This window comes from Myodes glareolus, chromosome 10 (genome assembly GCF_982192425.1).
Source record: "Myodes glareolus chromosome 10, mMyoGla1.1, whole genome shotgun sequence".
NCBI classification, from domain to species: domain Eukaryota; kingdom Metazoa; phylum Chordata; class Mammalia; order Rodentia; family Cricetidae; genus Myodes; species Myodes glareolus.
In genome coordinates this window covers 48,188,484-48,207,931 of record NC_142035.1, presented here as the reverse complement: position 1 = coordinate 48,207,931, position 19,448 = coordinate 48,188,484, and the positions used below count along the sequence as shown (strand labels likewise).

General features: G+C 45.9%; 2 protein-coding genes and 1 pseudogene across 2 annotated transcripts; all 3 read left to right on the top strand.

The window, feature by feature from the left end:
* The first annotated feature begins 51 nt into the window (after window positions 1-51).
* LOC125416775 (glyceraldehyde-3-phosphate dehydrogenase-like) lies at window positions 52-1,618 on the top strand (annotated as a pseudogene).
* A 3,854-nt stretch (window positions 1,619-5,472) lies between these two features.
* C10H20orf141 (chromosome 10 C20orf141 homolog) lies at window positions 5,473-6,299 on the top strand. The gene is made up of 2 exons (XM_048459847.2): window positions 5,473-5,922; window positions 6,010-6,299. The coding sequence occupies exons 1-2, from the start codon at window positions 5,765-5,767 to the stop codon at window positions 6,245-6,247; spliced, it is 396 nt and encodes a 131-aa protein (XP_048315804.2). The 5' UTR covers window positions 5,473-5,764; the 3' UTR covers window positions 6,248-6,299.
* A 443-nt stretch (window positions 6,300-6,742) lies between these two features.
* On the top strand, window positions 6,743-7,414 carry Tmem239 (transmembrane protein 239). The gene is made up of 2 exons (XM_048460072.3): window positions 6,743-6,793; window positions 6,927-7,414. Exon 2 carries the CDS (start codon window positions 6,941-6,943, stop codon window positions 7,394-7,396), a length of 456 nt encoding a protein of 151 aa, XP_048316029.1. The 5' UTR covers window positions 6,743-6,793; window positions 6,927-6,940; the 3' UTR covers window positions 7,397-7,414.
* The last annotated feature ends 12,034 nt before the right edge of the window (window positions 7,415-19,448 follow it).

The window sequence follows — 19,448 nt, the reverse complement described above, 5'->3', positions numbered from 1 at the left end:
AGAATTCCAATCTATTATCATCATGGTGGGACATGCAGTGTGCAGACAAACATGATGCTGGAGAAGGAGCTGAAAATTCTATGTCTCAACCCAAAGGCAACAGGAAATGAACTGAGACACTGGGCATATCTTGAGCATAAGAGACCACAAAGCCCGCCCCCACAGTGACACACTTCCTCCAAAAAGTCCCACATCTACTTCAACAAAGCTACACCTCCTAATAGTGCCACTCCCTATGAGCTTAGGGGAGTCAATTACATTCAAACTACCACAGGTCTCTATGCACCTGAGGATGACATTGGACATCTGATCCACCTGAGTACTGGAATTCCAGGTATGCACTCCTCACCACACCCAGTTTGTTAAAAGTTCTGTGATTTAGGCTCTCTGCTCCTCCCTGTTCAGCCTGGTCACTAGGGCTGCCTTCAACTCTGGTTCAGTGGATACTGTTGCCATCAAAGACCTCAACTACATGGTCTACATGTTCCAGCATGATTCCACCCACAGCAAGTTCCCTGGAATAATCACGACTGAGAAGAAGAAATTTGCCATCAACAGGAAGACAATTTCCATCTTCCAGGGGCAGGATCCTGCCCATATCAAATGGGGTGACGCTGGTGCCAAAGTCCAGTGGGGCCAACTGATGTCTTCACCACCAGGGAGAGGGCTAGGGCCCCTTGAGGAGTGGAGGCGAAGGTCATCATCTCTAACTCTTCTGCTGCTGCTGCCGTGTTTGTGATGGAATGAACCAAAAGAAGTATGGCACTCGCTCAAGACTGTCAGCAATGCTTCCTGTACCAACAACTGCTTATGTCCTCTGGCCAAGGTCATCTGTGACAACTTTGGCATCATTGGGGGACTCATGACCACAGCACATGATATCACTACCATCAAACACACACACACACACACACACACACACACACAGAGAGAGAGAGAGAGATAACCCTTCTGGGGAAGTGTAGTGTAACGGCTGTGGGACTGCCTAGAATACCAACCTTGCATCCACTGGTACTGCCAAGGCTGAGGGCAAGGTCATGTCATGGCTGAGCAGGAGGCTCACTGGCATGGCCTTCAATATTCCTAACCACAATGTGTGTGTTGTAGATCTGACCTGCCTCCTGAGAAAGCTGCCAAGTACAAAGACATTAAGAAGATGGTGAAGAAGCTGGAGCGATGACTCAGGGGTTAAGAGCACTTACTGCTCTCACAGAGGACCTGGATTAAATTCCCAGAGCTCACAAAGTGGCTCACAACCCTCAGTAACTCCAGTTCCAGGGGATCTGGTATCCTCTTCTGATCTCTACGGTCATCAGGCACATATGGTGCACTGACATATATGCAGGCAAAACACCCTTAGACAGAAATAAACTGAAATTGTATTTAAAAGGTGGTGAAGCAGGTACCAGAGGGCCATACAGGACGTTTGGGGCTATATGAGAAAGAAGAGGCTGTTTCCTGTGATTTTAGCAGTGACACCCACTCTTTCATCTTTGATGCTGAGGCTGGCATTGCTCTCAATGACAACTTTGTCAAGTTCATTTTCTGGTATGACAATGAATTCAGCTACAACTGCAGGGTGGTGGAGCTTATGATCCACATGACCTCTAAGGAGTAAGGAGCCCTGGGCCACCCATCTGGAAGAACATGAAAGGAAGAGTAAGGCCCTTGGCTGCTGGGGCTTTCCTCTCCCAACTCAACCCCCAACATATGTTCCCTGTTATAACTTTCATCCCAGGACTCCATAAGAGAAGGAGGCGCTTGAAAAGCCCCTTTCCCTTGAATACATAGATAAAGTTCATTGCATCAGAAAAAATTTTATGATTTTCTGTTTGAAATTTTTTTTAAATATTTATTTATTTAGTATACAATATTCTGTCTGTGTGTATGCCTGAAGGCCAGAAGAGGGCATCAGACCTCATTATAGATGGTTGTGAGCCACCATGTGGTTGCTGGGAATTGAACTCAGGACCATTGGAAGAACAGGCAATGCTCTTAACCGTTGAGCCATCTCTCCAGCCCCCTGTTTGAAATTTCTAAGACTAACTTTCAAGTATTCTTTGTCCTCTACTTTTGCTAACTTTTTTTTTAAAGTTTCTTTGGGGTTCTGGTTAATTATTCTCCTTTCTGGACAGTTTCCTAAACAACTCCCCTAGGAGTTAGCTGTCATCAATAAATTCCACTGATAACTTTGACCTCCAGCAACTGATCATGGGGCTGCTTCATTTCCAAGCTGGGGATGACTAAGTAGCCATCTGGGAATCAAAGTCTCTCCCTCTTGTCCTTTCTCTCAACTCGTGATCCCATCCTATTTTAGTGACTCAGCACTGTTCTGGTGAATCCTACTTTGGATGCCAGTGCTGTTCCAGAGTCCCCACAACCACTCTCTTTCTCAACGGTTTATCAGAAGAATTCGCCAAAGTGGTTATACTAATGCTCACAGGTTGTGACAAAGAAAGGTAGCAGGCAGATTAAAACCCAGACAGAAGAATGTAAACGGCAGGGTACAGGGAAGACTGTGTATGAGCTTCCAGTTGTTTATATGAAAATGGAATCGGGTTGCCAGTATCCAATCCTTCCAGCAGTATGTGAGACAACATTCATCAAGCGCTGTTCGTAAGAAAAATTCACTGAACCTTTGGAGTCCAGAATTTTTTTGGAGATACAGATACAGTTGACTGCCTATGTTGGTTGATGATAGTCCAAACATTCTAGAGGCCAAGGTAATCCTGATTTCTGGTCTAAGTCCCCAAGGAAAATCATATTGTTGGCATAGACTATTTGATGTAGTTCAAGACTTCTGTGCAAACAGGATATTCCAAGGACTTAGAGACTAGCTCCATAGAGCCAACCAGTTCTGAGGTTTAAGTGTGTGTGTGTGTGTGTGTGTGTGTGTGTGTGTGTGTGTGTTTTGCCAGAAGATAGTGTTGAATCCCCTAGAGCTGTAGTTGCATGCAGTTTTGAGCCACCTGATGTGAGTGCTAGGAACTGAACTATGCTCCTCTGGAAGAGAGGGAAGACCTCTTAACCACCAAGCTCTACTCCAGCCCCAAGTCAAATAGTTTTCATGGATAAACATGATACAAATCATTCAGATTTGCTGAATCTTTTACTATGAGATCGACTGCCATAGCTGTTATTTCCCACCGAGGTCCCTTTTACCAACACTGCACCCACCCCCATTGTTGTTTGCCATGCATAAATCATAGCTGTTTGATTTCTACAGACAAAAGCCCTCAGCAGATAGGAGTTGCTTTTATACTAAAAGTTACAGTTCCCCGACTTCTATCTCTTTCTTCTCTTTCCTCCAAGAAAGACAGTCATCATTGACTGACTGGTATAATGGGATCGACTCTACAGCACAATTGACTGTTCTCAGAGCTGTCTTCGAGGTCAGGCTGAGGCTGGACTCCAGACAAGACCATGTGCTAGATTAGCCCTTTCCTCTACCCTGTCCTCCTCCTTTCTCATCTCCTATTTCTTTTTCCTTCTGAAGACAACTCCAAACTCTCAACAGGACATCTGTATGAGAGCCTCCGAACTGCCTTAGGAGTCATAACCCAACAATAGGCACAAGGCCTGGCACACAGGGATCACTTTATACATTATTATTGAATGAAAAAGATTGAGAAAACTTCAAGTAGAACTCCCCTACAAATTATACAGAGCACCTCACATGAAACCTTAAGGGGTATTAGTTGCACACCCCAGCGCCAACCCCTTGCATAGTGGCGACTACCTCTCCGTAGAACTCTTGGGACGTGACTCTCAATTCCATAGTTCAGGGATACAATCTTGTGGCTGCGTCAGAATTGACAATTTAAAAGCTAAATGCTAATTTTCTCATTTACAAAGGCAACTGAGACTTAGACAAAACAAACAAACTAAAACAAAACAAAAAACAGGATCCTCTGCTACCTCCTAAGTCCTTAGAGACAAACCTATATCTGAAACACAATTCCCAGGCAAACAAAAGCCAGTGGAAGGACAACTGGTGGATGAGTTAAGGGCAAATGACACTGGCTCTATAGTGTCCAGTTCGTCAACACCAAACATGCCAAGGCCACCGCTCTGAGTCTTTGGGGAGGGCCTCCTGGGGGGCAGATCAATGCCCTTTCTATCATTCTTACTCAATCTCTCCTTTTTCTGGGGGCTATAATGTCAACGTCTCCCCTATTCCAACCCCGTCAGTTTTCCTTCAAAGTGTGAGTAATACTTAAATTTATATGTCACTTCACTCATCTTTATCACCAGACTGTCCATGGATTTAGTAGCTCTGTAACCACTGCCGCCATAGATTCAATGGGAATACGTTTATTCTCATTGAATAAGTGTCACCAGTGATGGTGCTCAATCTGTTTATTCCATGTTCATTCCTTAATTTCATTCTTAGATGGCAGCCTTAACTTCCCATTAGGAGTGTATGCAAGGCATGGCAGTGCATGTCTGCAATCCTCACTATCACAACGAGGAGGCAGAGAATCGCCAAGAGTTAGGGAGCAGCCTGCATTACATGGTTATTTCAAGAACAGCCTGGAACACAAGAACAGAATAACTTGGGGTCACAATGCTGCAGGTTTCTTAGGTTCACAACCACTGTCTTTATTTTCTTTAAATTTCTCTAACATCTCCCGAAACTGCAGTGCTTAAAACATGCAGTTCATGTGAGATTCCCCTCTGTATGCTGTGAATATGTTTTAAAACCATTGGTTAATAAAGAAACTGCATTGGGCTATGGCAGGACAGAATGTAGGTAGGTGGGAAAACTAAACTGAAAGCAGAGAGAAGGAAGGTGGAGTCAGGCAGATGCTATGTAGCTGAAAAAGGAGAAGGACGCCAGAAGCTCACCGGTAAGCCACAGTCCTGCGGCAATGCGCAGATTAATAGAAATGGGTTAATTTAAGATGTAAGAGCTAGCTAGAAGTATGCCTGAGCAATCAGTCCAACAATGTTGTAATTAATAAAGCTTCTGTGTGATTATTTGGATCTGAGCAGCTGGGAAATGAAAGTGCAGTCTCCGTTCATATCCAATGGCATCCTCCTGCCACCCACAGCCTAGTTGCCTTCTGGAAAAGTCTATTCTGCACCCCAGAGTTTCAGGCCTCACTCTACCCCTCAGGCCTCACCTCATGTTCAGGGAAGAAAACTGCATACAGAAAAACTGAATGACATCCCAGACACAGAGCCTGAGGACCTTCCAGGAAGAAGCAGCCTCTCCTCCCTTGGGCAGGAGTCCGAGGAGTCATGCTGCTAGCATGCTTTCCTGACAACCCAGAAACCCTGGGAAGTCCCCAGGGCAGAAAATCATTAGCCAAGGCAATAACTAAGGGTGAGTCGTAGTTCTCAGTAAATAGTGATTTGCTGGCTAAGCCCCACCTAGGCTACCAGTGCTTATGAGGCGAGACAAACTGTTGTCCTGTTCTTAACTCAAGGTCCTACCTGGCAATAAGTCACAATGACTCAGTGTTCAAATCCAGAATGGTCAACCCAAGTGGGAGGAGGTGAGGAGGGTTTAGTGAAGATGTGGAGTGGAAGTTGGGGGTGGAGGGCATCCACAAAGAGCCTAGTTCCCTATTCTTTGAGCTCTCCCTTGAGTATAAACCAAGGTCTTCCTCTTTCCTGATTCTTTAATCTCCTAGCACTAGCTCTTCCTAATACTTCCAGGCCCCAGATCTGCTTACCCATGCTCAAAGCTCTTATAGACCCCACCCCAGCCCTCCCAGCAGTCTGGATACTTGACAGGAGTTGAATAGGTCAGTGAGTCATGTGTGATCCCTGGGGCTTCAGCCTGGCCCGGCTCCTGGACAGTATCCTGGGGCTGGGGGCACTAGGAGCGACAATTCAAACGGTCTTCTCGACGTCTGGCCTAGCCCTGTTGCTCCTGCTGCTGGTCAGCTTCCTGGCCTTTGACCTGCTCCACGGGTAAGTGACAGGAGTCTGCCAGGTGGGTATCCCGAGCACAGGGACAGATGAGAAATTGCCTTGAACTGCCCTCTTCTCTTTCCACAGGCCCACAGGTCCTATCCTGCCACGACACAGACTTCTTCCAATGGGTCCGAGCCAGGGGGCTGGTGAAGGTCCAGGACAGCAGGCAGCTGCCCTCTTCCACACAGGGCTAGTCTCAGGACGACTCAGCTTCCAGGGTGCACTGCTCCTGCTGCTCCTGGGCCTGGGTCTGTTCTTGGGAGGCTCTGGTATACCTTTAGCCCTGCTGGGCCTGGCTTTCTGCCTCCATCCTTGGGCCTGAGGGCCCTCCAAAAACTGAATGCCTTCTAAAAATACACCAGCCATTCTGCCTCCCCAGGTTTCTTCTCCTCCATGCTGAGCTACATGAGGGTAAAGTGGTGAGGTGAGGGTAGAATACTCCATTGTGTTCAGCTTGAACCTCAGAGGCCTCTAGTTCCATAGTATGGACATTTGAGAACTGGGGCTGAGGCTTAGGGCAACAAGAGAAGGCAGAGAAAAGGGTGGATACAGCCACCAACTCCAACCCTGCAGTTTGAGGCAGCCATCAAGGAGGGACAGGAGCGGGAAAGGCTTCCTATAAACAAGGAGAATGGTTTCTGTGAGGTTTACTGAACACTCCTGCCAGCCTAGAGGGTCCATAAGTAAGGGACACAAGAGAGTCTCACACTATGCAGTAGCTCCTCTCTTAGCTGGGCCCCGCCCCAGCCCGGGTCATAATGAACTCCTCTGAGGATGGTGGGGTGAGTGAGGGTGAGATTGAGGCCTGGCTGCCAGGCTGGCCTGGGCACAGCAGGAAACATCATGACTTAGGTGGCTCTGCCCAAAGGTAAGTCCTAGGCCCTGGTTCAAAGCCCAATCCTGCCTGTGCTGGTATCCTCCTCACCCCTGCAACCCTACCTATCCGGAGGTCCTGGGCATTTCCAGGGCTGCTCCTGCAGCTGGCCTGGCCCTGTCCACAGGTGCACCAGCCGTGATGCAGCAGCCACGAGTGGAGACGGATATCATCGGGGCTGGCGAGGGACCCCAACGGGCAGTGCCCTGGTCAGCCTGGGTCACCCGTCAGGACTGGGTGCGCTGGTGGGCATGCCACATGCCCCGGAGCTGGTCCCAGTGGTGGAATACATCAGGTTGGCGGCAACCTCTACAACATATGCTATGGGGTCTGGAGGGGACACTCTACCTGCTGCTGTCCCTGATGCTATGTCATGCACTCTTCACCACGGGCTCCTACCTGCTGAGCTCCCTGTGGCCTGTGGTGGCTGTAGTGTGGAGCCACCTGCTGCCAGCTATCCTGCTGCTGGCACTCAGTGCCCTGCCTGCTCTGCTCTTCACGGCCTCCTTCCTGCTGCTCTTCTCCACGTTGCTGAGCCTCGTGGGCCTCCTTACCTCTATGACTCGCCCAGGCTATGCTCAGAACTTGGACCAATAGAAGGGCAACCCCATCTTATTGCCTGTGTCTGTTGAGCCCTGGCCAAAGGCCTGAGTCCTGTGGGGGAGGGAGGGCAGTGGGACCCCAGCAGTTCTCAGACCGCCCCCCCAATCACAAGCACAGGTGGGGGCCTGGCTTCTGAGCCATGTACTCATATTGGTGTCAGGGACAGGACAAACGGTTTAGACGAGGACAAGAGCTTGTTCTTGTCTTTTCCATACGCCCATACGGAAGTGATAACGTCACTTGGTCTCCCAGGAAGCATCTTTTTGTCCTGCCACCTCAGTCTTCCCTGCTTCAGGCTTCCTGAGCATTTCCACCTGCATAATCCTGGTCTTATCACTCTGTGTACATTTGTCAAGGATCCCCTCTCTCTCTCTCTCTGCTTCCAGGAGGAGAGTAGAAGACTCTGGAATGGGCCTTACTGAAAGAAAGATAGATAGGAGTGGTCCTGGTCCAAAACCGTGGGGACCTTACCTCTCTCATCTCTCAGAAATGGAAAATAAGCCAGTCATTGTAGTGAGTTTCATGTGTATGTGTGTGTGTGTGTATGCACACGCATGCTAGAGATTGACTCCAAGGCTTTGTGCATCTGCATACACTCCATCCTACAGACATACAGAACCTCCAGATCTGTTATGAAAGAACAAATCCCATTTCAGACACCGACAGCTTGGCCAGTTCATTATTTTTGAACCTCAGTGTTAAGTGTGTCCCATTTTTTTCATGTGATTGTTATGATCCAAAGTTAGTATCTATTTACAAAATACTTTGTTTTGTTTTCAAGACAGGGTCTCATGAAGCCTGGAATGGCTTTGAACTTACTATTTAACTAAGGATGACTTTGAATTTCTGATCCTCTTGCCTCTACCTCTAGAGTCCTGGGATTAAAACTTGTGCCACCATGCCTGGTTTTATGAAAAATACTTTGTAAGGCCAAAAAGCAGGTAAGATGTTTGGGCTCCAAGAACATTCTACAAGTTCAAAAGACCTTTTGATCCAGAAGCTTGATGATGGAGCAAGTTTTTCTAGGATTCTAGAGAAATTCTGTCATATATAAAATCTCAGCCCTAAAATAGCTAACACAGAATGGATGGTGTGGATTAAACGCAGAAGGCTGGGTCATCCACCCTCAAACTAGGCAGGTACTGAACTCTTGTGCAATGCTTGAGGTTGGAGCCTGGTGCCAGGAAATGCTTACTCCTGTGTGAGTAGGAAAATAATAACTCAGGGATTTCTAAAATTGATCATGCAAGTTGTTTACATCCCAGAAGGTTTTAAATCATCCATACTTCCTCGGAGTGTGGCTTCTATGCTGACCCTACCAAAAAAACCTCTGAGCATTAGTTACCAGATAAGGTGACAGACTTGTTAGATAATTTACCCACAGTCAGGGCCCAACTAGCAGTCTTTATCCATGCCCAACCCCTACCCATTCCCTGCTGCTTCCCAACTCTATTTTATCCCTAACCTTAAAATATCTGCTGCAGAAGTTCTAGGCCAAAAAACTCTTCTGCCACCCATGCACTCATGCACCTTAAATCATGGTTCACTTTGGCCAAAACCTGCCGCAGTTTTAGAACTCTATATGTTATTGGTTAGACATCTCTAGTTTGTGTCTAAAACTCCAAACCAGTCCTTCTTTTTCTTTGTAGTTCCCCCTGCAATATGGCCATTTGTCAAGGCAAGACATCGAGATGCTGTTAATCTTGTGGTTACCATGCTATAAGCCTAGTCCGTCACATTCTCTCTCTCTCTCTCTCTCTCTCTCTCTCTCTCTCTCTCTCTCTCTCACACACACACACACACACACACACACACACAGCCACATAGACACTCCTCCTGTAGTTCAGACTGTCCTCAAACTCACTATGTAACTGAGGATGATCTTGAACTTCTGATCCTCTCACCCCTACCTCCCAAGGGCTAGGGATACAAAGAAGTGCTACCATGCCTGGTTTATTTGGTACTGGTGATCAAACTCAAGGTTTCCTGCATCTTAGACAAGTATTCTACCAACTGAGCTACATTCCTAGCCCCCTGATAGGTCTTTCTAAACTTCTTTTTCTACATGAACATAAAACAGACAATTGACTTGGGGCATTAGGCTTGCAAGGTAAAGTGCCTGAACTAGCCCCTAACACCACTATATACATACACATACATATGTACGTATGTACATGCATACGTACATACACTGTGACTATTTTGTCAGGATCAGGATAGTCACTCATCAGTGTCAAGGCCAGGCTGTTTGAGTTCCAGATCACTCTTAACAGGCGACTAAGAAGAAATCCACATTAGAGATGATGCTAAGTACTTGCGATGTCATAAGCAAATGTGTCTAGATGTCTAGATGTCTGGAGGGCTGAGACTTCAGAGTAGTCTGTGGTGGGAATAGAGCCTAAGAAACCTAGCCTGGATCTTTTACTAATCTAGCCATGCCTTGCTGGTCAGGGACATCACTCCAGAGACCTGGGATCATTCTAATTAAGGGGAGAGGAGGCTTTAACCAAGACCATATGCACAGGATGGCAGGGGACACAGTGTAGGTGAGAATACGAAAGGCCTTTCCCCTCCCCTCACATCAAAATACATCTTCCATCCTCCTGCTGATGTGGGGTAGGGCAATGCAGTGAAACTGGCAAGCAGATGGGCAATCCTTACCACATGGGGCACTCATCCTATAACCCAGAAACAAAATGAATTCTTGCAGAGGTCCTGGGGGCCTCACTCTTCAAAATGCGGTCCCAGGAAGAGCAGTATAGTCATTCCTTAGCTCTTTAGATCTGTGGAGACTCTGTGGGGGCTGAAGAGATAGTTCGGCAGTTATGAACACTTGCTGCTCTTTCGAGAGGATCCTGGTTCAGTCCTCAGAGCCCACATGTCAGCTCACAACCAACCATCTGTAATCTTAGTTCCTGGGGATCTGATGCCCCCCCTCCTCTGTGGGCACCAGACCCTCATTTGGTGCAGATGCATGCAAGCACTCATACATGCACATGAAATAAAACTTAACAGCAAAAAATAGACACTCAGGGTCTTAGGATGCAGCTCATTTGGTAGTGTTTGCCCTTGATCTCCAGCACTACACAAGCTTGGCTGCTAGTTCTTGCCTGTAGTCCTGTCTACCACTTGGGAGATGAGGAACAAAAGTACAAGGCCTTCCTCAGCAAGTTTGAGACCAGGTTGGATTACATGAGACCATGTCTAGAAAGAAAAAAGCAAGCACTCCCTGCCCCCCAAAATCACATTTGACAGCTCCATCTTAGGCCTGCTGAGCTAGAGCCTGCATTTTAAACCCTCTGAGGCGACAGGTGTCGGAGAGACACTGCATTGGATATACGGTTGAGGATTTCACTGCGCTGTTGTTGGGGGGCAAGGAGATAGGAAGGGCAACACATGGGGGCGGAAGCAAACAGAGCAGTTGTGAGATCTTAGTATGAAATACGGTTCTAGTGGCACACATTTAAAACGTATAGAGGCACAATATTTCTTTTTGTAAGAAACAGAATGGCATGCATAACTAGTGCCGGGCAAATGGGAGTGGGATATAATGTGAGACACCTTGCAAGAAAGAAAAAACAGTTTCAACTTAATTCCTGAAATTCCTTTAATGTATTCAAAGCCATCCACTTTAAATGATTTTGAAATACAACCTGATGGAGAATGGGAATGCTGGCATCAAAATGTTCTAAGCCTTTCCAGTTGGGCCAAGAGGAAAGAGCAGTCCCAATTGACCTGATGTCTGGACCACTGGATGAATATTTTTGCCTGCCCTTCCTCGTCTCATCTACAGTTTTTTTCCCCATGGGGTTGGAATAAGGGGCTGGGATCCACCAGTGGTTTTAGCCAGATAAACCGATCAGGCATGGCTTAGTTGATTCACACCAATACAGTATCCTGATACTGAGGTGTGTGTGTGTGTGTGTGTGTGTGTGTGTGTGTGTGTGTGTTCAATGCGACCTTTCTCTCACTGCCTCATGGTCCAGGGAGAAAAGAGGAACAGTGTAGACCTAGAAGGACCTCTAAAGATGGTCAGAGGGGGAATGCATGTATCTAGGTACTCATGGATGAGCACGCCTGACTGAGTAGGACAGACAGGAAAGGGATCCCTAGAAGCAGGAAGACAAGCAGAGCCTGGGAAACTTTACAGGCTCACTGTTCTAAGACTAGACTCTAGAGGGCGTGCTCAAGGGTGACTGGCCCTTGGCCAAAGGGAGGAGTGAGGAAGCCTTGGTATCCAGGTCTCAGAAGCGGCCTGAGAAGCCCAGAATCAAGGGTGACCACTGGTAGGCATGCTCAGATGTACTCAAAGGCAGAGGCAGGGAGACAATCACTAGCGTAGGGGTGTGTCTCTGAATTGCTTAGCAGATGCCTGGTCTAGGTGGTGTCCTCTGGAAACCCTGTCTGGCTAAGGGCAGAGGAGTCATGAGGGCAACTGACAAGCATTGAGGTGGACTGATGTGTAGAAAGGCCTGACACTGATAAACCCCAAGCCCAGCCTGGGATACAAAGGCCATGAGCATCTACAAGGGGGAGTGATAACCGTCCTGGACCATGGAGAGCCCCAAAATCCCAGCAAGGGGAGTCTGGTGATCAGTGTAGCAAAGCATGCCCCCCCCCCCCCGGTGCAGATCTGTAGTTCTGGTCATGAAAGGTCGGCCTTGGTTAGGGTCTCTCAGGGAAGCGGGATTCTGCAGGCTTGGACACCAGCCTTAGGGTGAGTGGGGCAAAACTTGGGGGCCATGGAGACATAGCAGGTCTAGCATCACCAGAGTGACAGTTTTGTTGCCTCCTCACCTACTTTCCTAAATCTTCAGCTTGGCTACCCTAGCAAGAGAAAACCAAGACTGGGAGGGCTCACTGATGACAGTCCTGAGAGCGCCAATTGCCTCGGTGAGAATCTGGATACAATTAACTCTGTAAAAAATTTTTGGGGGCTGAGTCAACATTTCCAATTATGTTTTGCAAGGAAACCTTTGCTTCCTTTATATTGATATTTCTCAAGTATTTTTCATCTTAAAACTAAAAAAAAACCAAACAACAACAACAACAACAAAACAAAATAGGGCAGGAAATGTGGCTCAGTGACAGAGCCTGGCTGTTGTGTGATGTCCAAGGTTTGAGTCCTGGTACCGCAATAAAACAGTTTTAAAAGAGATTCGTTTAACTTCTGTTATTTCTACCACAGTTTCTCCCCTGCCATCAAATGTCAGACCCCCAAATAAAATGGGAGACGTTGGTGTATGCATCGGTAGTTCACACTGTATGTCTGCATACTCAGAGGCCACAGGATAGGCCTCAGGAACACCAGCTGTGTGCTATGAGACAGGAGCTCTCATAGTCTGAGTCATCTATTAAGCTAGAACAGCTGGCCAGCCAGCCTCAGGCATCTGCCTGTCTCGGCCCCACCAGCACTGGATTCAAGTGTGTTCCACAATACTCAGCATTCTTAGGTAGGTTATTAGGAATAATACATACGTAGGAATTAGACTGAGACTGATCCTCAAGCACTTCACCTACTAAGCCCAACAGTTCACATTTTTGTTTTTTGTTTGTTTTTGTTTTGAGACAGGGTTTCTCTTTAGCTTTGGTGCCTGTCCTGGAACTCACTCTTGTAGACCAGGCTGGCCTCGAACTCACAGAGATCTGCCTGCTTCTGTCTCCCGAGTGCTGGGATTAAAGGTGTGCGCCATCACCACCCGGCTCAGTTCACGTTTTAAAATAATCAAGTAGTATTCTAATGGGTAGTGTAGTGAGGGGCTGTGGGCAGGCCTGCTTTTCGTCCCGCCCGGCTCCTGCATGGCTAGCTTAGTCCCAGAAATAACAACACACAAATTGTATTCATTTAAGCACTGCCTGGCCCATTATCTCTAGAGAGTTAGTTACTGACTAACTCTCATATCTTGATATTAACCCATTTCTAATAATCTGTAGCACCACGAGGTGGTGGCTTACCGGAAAAGATTCAGCATGTCTGACCTGGTGGCTGGCTCCATGGCGTCTGGCTCATAGCCCTCTTCCCAGCATTTTGTTCTGTTTACTCCGCCTACCTAATTTTCTGTCCTATCAAGGGGCCAAGGCAGTCTCTTTATTGACCAATAAAAATAACACAATAGACAGATAACCCTCCTCCATCAGGGTAGTATACTCAGTTTATCGATTCACCCGTTGATGAGTGGACATGTCATTTTCAGCTTTTGAAATTGCAATAATAAAGTCTTCCTATGAACATGCTTTCATTTTGTATGGGTAAACACTTAAAGATGAAGTGGCCAGATTATATAGACTATCTTTCCTGTGTTAGCCATCCCAGCAGCAAATGGTGCTACCTCATATGGTTTGTATTTGCCTCTTTCCTAGTGGCTGAAAGTGTTGACCCTCTTTTGACGTGTTTATTTACAATCTGTCTTTTTTCCTTAAGTGTTCAAACTGTTTGCATTCCCTTAAATTTATTGGGAGGGTGTTTTTCTTTTTTAATCCTAGATACATGCCTTTTATCAGATAGTAAGATTTGTAATGACATTCTCCCCAGCTACAGCTTGCCTTCTCTTAACAGCTTTTGGGAGAACAGGCGTTTACATTTAAATGAACTACACTATAATGAACTACACTAATGAATTCTCATGTGTTGTTTGAGTTCACGGAGAAGCTGGCTCTGAGCACAGTTGCCTTTCCCCACACCCATTTTGGACCCAAGCAAATTTGTCTCAAAGTTTCTTCCAATTTCTCCTTGTCTGAGGGTGGACTACCTCTAATTTCTGTGACATGGAGGGGAGAGAACTTGCCAAACTGCTCAACATTGTATCTCCTCCACATCAAGGTGGCCTGGACCATGGAGATCCCCTAAAGGCCAGCATGGGGGAATATGGTGCTCAATGTAGCAATGTGCACACACACACACACACACACACACACACACACACACACACGTAGGATATGGGCTCTGGTTATGAAAGGTCAACCTTGGCTAGGGTCTCCCAGGGGATCGGGATTCCATCTAAGAGGCAAACTATTTAAGAGAGGTTACTAATGCTTATCCATGTCATTAAAAAAAGGAAATTCAGTCATGGGAAGCTCATTTATGGAGAGAACGTTCAATCGGGTATTCTGATGGCCTGCCTCAACTTCCCCACTTGGTTTCTGGATGTTGTGCCTGACTTGATGACATTGCTATTTTTCTGTTGCTATTTGTTTTATTTGGATGCCCACCCAAGGAAGCACTCTATTCTGCCTAGGATTCTCGCTCTTGGGAACGCCTGCTGGCTGTCTTGAGGAGGCTTCCTCAGTACATTTCTGCTTGGTGTTTGAGTACCCAGTTTGAGGGTTAGCTTGTTCACTCCCCCCACCCCATCCCGCCCCTCCCCTTGAGACAGGGTCTCTCTATTTAGTCCTGGCTGTCCTGAAACCCACATAAGTTTTGTAGAATCAGGTTGGCCTCAAACTCACAGAGATCCTTCTGCCTTTACCTCACAAGTGCTGGGGTTAAAGGCCAAGGTCTCTCTCTCTCTCTCTCTCTCTCTCTCTCTCTCTCTCTCTCTCTCTCTCACTCTTTTTCTCTTATTTTTTTGTTCTTCAAGACAAGGTTTCTCTGTAGCTTTGGAGCCTGTCCTGGAACTCTCTCTGTAGACCAGGCTGGTCTCGTACGTCACCACCACCCACTATTTATTCTTCTAAATTACTTTTTATTACTTTCTGTGTAGGGTGCTTTTTCTGAATGTATGTCTGTACACATATGCTTTTCCCAAGGCCACAAAGGCCAGAAGAGGGAGAAAAGGGCATGGGATCCCTTGGAACTGGAGTCACAGTTGGGAGTCACCCTGTGGGTGCTGGAAACTGAACCCAGAACCTCTAGAGGAGCAGCCAGTGCTCTTAAACACTGAGCTCTCTCCAGCCTGCTACTTATTCTTCTGCTTTGGTTTCCTATAGAGTAACAAACTGTCACTCAAAATTGAAAATACAGCTCATTCTCTGGACTTTATGGCACAACAGCATATCAAAATGTTATTTTATGGGCTTGGCATGATGCCACATGCCTTTAGTCCCAGCACTCGGGCAGGCAGATCTCTGTGAGTTTGAGGTCAGCCTGGTTTACACAGTGAGTTTCAGGACAGGTAGGACTATAAAGAGAGTCACTGTCTCTAAAAAACAAAAAAAAAACACTATGGATTATGCTTTTGATGTTATATCTAGAACATCTTTGTTGCCTAACAATAGGCTACAGCTATTTTCCCCTAGATTTGCAACTTTAAGTTTTACATTTTGGGTTTTGAGCTGTATTTACATGGTATGAGTTGCAAATGGAAATGCATTTTCCTCTGATGACTATGCAGTTTTCTTCACTTTCTAAGTCTATCCTCTACTAACTCGCCTTTAAAGTTTTTATTTTATCCTTTGTGTGTAAGGGTGTTTTGCTTGCATGGATGTCTGATTTGCACCTTAAACACTGATCTGCCTGGTGCTCACAGAGGCTAGAAGGAATCCCTGGAACTGGAGGAACTGGAGCTACAGATGGTAGTGAGCCACCCTGTGGGTGCTGGGAACTGAGCCCAGATGCTCTAGAAGAGTAGCCAGTGCTCTTAACCTCTGCAATAAACAGTTGTGAGCTGCCATGTGACTGCTGGTAATTGAACCTGGGTCCTCTGGAAGAGCAACCATTGCTCTTAACTGCTGAGCCATCTCTCCAGCCCTCTAGACTACAGACCTGTGCCTGTCTCTACCCTCTGAATGTAGCTTCATCAAAATTTTGTTAACTAGCTATTCTAGATCCTTTGTTTCATATGAAACTTTAGAATTACTTTAACTTTTGCAAAATTGTTTGTAGCTTGGCTATGATTATATTGAATATCTAGACCAATTTGAAGAAATTATCTTTTTAAAAGGTGGCATTTTTGTTGTTTTTGTTTCATTTTGGTTTTGCTTTTTTGGTTTTTCAGACATCCCTAGCTGTCCTGGAACTTGTAGATTAAGATGACCTCATACTCAGAGATTCATCTGCCTTCGCCTCCCGTGTGCTGGGATTAAAGGCATACACCACCACTCCCAGTTCAAAGAAAGTTAACATTTAGTGTGTGTGTCCACAGATGTGGAGGCCAGAGTACAACTTGAGGAAATCTGTTCTTTCCTTTCACCATTGTTAGGTCTCAGGCGGTCCAAATATCCAGAAATGAGCTCAGCCTGGACTATAGGAGGATTTCTGGCAGAGTGAAATCAACACTCCTCAGGAATTTATGAAGCTGGCTCCTGTCTACCAAAAGGAGTCATTTCCCTTACCTCTGGCAAAAGGGGCACATGGTTCCAATGACATGCATTGATATCACATGCATATCAAAGCCCATGCTGGCCTCCAGACTCCCATAGTCCCTAGTTACAAGCACTTGCTATACATTTCAAAGCTCCCAACACTACCCTCCTGGCCCTTTCCTCCCCAGCTACTTACCCCCTTATTCTTATTCTCCGCTCTTCCTGCACTTACTCTCTGGCTCTTCTCACCATACTCATTGCTTGCTCTCCCTATGCTCTAGTTTCTAAGTCTTCTTAGCTCAACTATTCCCTCCCACTCTCCTGCTCCCCTAGCCCTGACCATGTCCAGTCTGCAAGCCATATTTAGTCTACTTTCTTTCTCTGCTCTGAAGTCTTCCAGATGCCTCTGGCTGTTTTCTCATATCTACAGTAAGAACCGTAACCATATCGTGGAGTGGTCATGTCAACAGTTTCCTTACTTTTTTTCCCTTATATTTTGAGACAAAGTCTTCCTGTTGTGCATAGTAACTAATCTGTTATATTCACTTAATACTTGGATTTCCTTTAAAGTAATTTTCATTAGATTTTTTACTTAGACAGTCCTGCTCTCTGCCAGTAAGTCTTCTTGCTGTCCAGTCTCTATGACTTTTACTTAGATCTCCCGTGCAGTGACTAGGACTTCCAATACAACACTGAACAGAAATGGAGAAAGTGGATACGATACTTTCTGATCTTTGGGGGAAAGCATCCAGTCTCTTTCATCAGTATGATGTTAACTGGGAGTTTTTGGTTTTATTACTTTTAAATTTTATGTGGTATTTTGCCTGTACATATATCTGTGCACCATGTGTGTGCCTGGTACCCTGGGACTAAAATTACAACAAGTTATGAGCCACCATGTGGTTATTGGGAATCAAACCCAAATCCTCTGAAGAGCAGCCAGTGATCTTAACCATTGAGCCATCTACGCAGCCCTCATTTTGCTATTTTTCATCCATTCATAGGCTGGGAACAAAATTTCTTAACTGGGTAAAGGTCATTCATCAAAAACCTATAGTAACCTAAACTATGTTAAGATTTGAAATAATTTCTTTTAAATAAAGATTCGGTTAAACAGGGCTGAGGAGATGGCTCAGTTGGTACGAGGCTTACCATGCAAGCACCTGAGTCTGGGCCCGTAGCACCTATTGTAAGCAAGGCATGCTGGAATGCATCTGCTGTCCCAGCATGGCGTTTGGGTGCAGGGTAGGAGGGCAGAGAGGAGAGGATCCCTGAAGCTGTGATGGGGGGAAGCCAAAGAGCTAACCAGTGAGCAACACATTTAGTCAGTGTCCCTGTCACAATAGAGGAAGACGCTGACCTCTAACTCCCAATGCATATACACAAGTGCCTGTGCACCCACATACACAACTCTTTATAATTAAAAAAAAAAAACCAGTCATAGGTGACTAAAAAACAGCTCCATATCCTTGCTTGCATAAGCAAAGGGCACCACGTGGAAGTCTGATCTAGTCTGGTGGGTGTGACTGCCTTTGGGTAGTGGAGCTTCAGAGCTTTCGGGTGCTACACATATTTTACAAGGACATAATCTCAAACATCGATTCAAAGATTGGAATGATTTTTAAATCCTACTCATTTGGTTGAGTGAAAAAGCCCAATTAAAAAGAATGCCTATCAAATGATTCTATTCATATAAAAATCGTAGCAGATGGTACCAGTGGCTGGTTGGGGACTAACGTGAAATATGAGGAAGTTGTAGGCAGGGAGAGGAGGGAGAAAGCATGAGATAATTTGGTTACCCTGATGGTGACAACGATCTCACGGATGCACTTACCAAACTGTGCACTTTAAATATCTCCATCACATCTAATAGCTATTTAACTCCTACTTCCTTGTGATGAGAAAGGATACACTTTCACAATTTTATGTCTGGATGTATTTCAGCACGATGTACATACACTCTCCACAACAGGGCAGCACTTTTATTGGAAATCTTTCAGTTCATCAAATTATCTTGGGAAAAAAAATCCAGTAGTTTCACTTTCTTAAAAGAACTTTGGGTTCGTTCAATCCCCAGCACTGACGCCAGGCAGCTCACAAACTGCCTGTAACTCCAGCTGACGTGACAGCTCTCAGACCTCCTCCTGCGCACACACACGTGCGCACGCACGCGCGCGCACACACATGAACTTTGGGTCTTGTGTGTAGTTCCGTGGGTAAAGGGGCTTGCTGCACAAGCCTGACAACCCAAGTTCAATCCTTGGATCCCACATAAAGGCGAAAGGACTCCAAAGTGGTCCTCTGATCTCCACATGTACTGTAGCACACCACTCCCCTTCATCTCTTTTTCTCTCACACACACGCGCGCACACACACACACACAGTAGTTAAGCAGCCCCCCCCCCCTCCAGGAGAGTAAAAGCTGACACTAGTGCACACTCCGTGTACTGCTTTTCAGTGGTATCTTCCAATGGAATGGACCTATCCTTTGAAAAGCATGGTTCTGTGAATGAAGCAGTGAGAATCAATGGTTCTGGAGACAATGAAGATTGAGTTCTGTTCTGATTAGCCAACAGTGGGTCTTTCTATTGGGGCAACTTAAACTTTTAATCATTTTTACACCTTAAAACAGAGTCCAGGAAATAACTGAAATGTAAGTTCATGTATAAGGCTGTTTCTTAACTTTTCAATTGTATGACAACCAAAAATAAAATCTCCTTATCCTATTTTTAGGATAGACTTTTAAGTGTGTATATATCTTACTTCAAAAAAACTTTAAAAGAAAAGAATGTAAGGTAATTTTTAA

What these genes read in the sequence shown, in the direction of transcription:
- C10H20orf141 (XM_048459847.2), top strand. Translation starts at nt 5,765, where the DNA reads ATGTGTGATCCCTGGGGCTTCAGCCTGGCCCGGCTCCTGGACAGTATC. An exon ending in GCCTTTGACCTGCTCCACGG is followed by an intron (nt 5,923 to 6,009) that starts GTAAGTGACAGG and finishes CTCTTTCCACAG; the next exon opens with GCCCACAGGTCCTATCCTGC.
- Tmem239 (XM_048460072.3), top strand. Translation starts at nt 6,941, where the DNA reads ATGCAGCAGCCACGAGTGGAGACGGATATCATCGGGGCTGGCGAGGGA.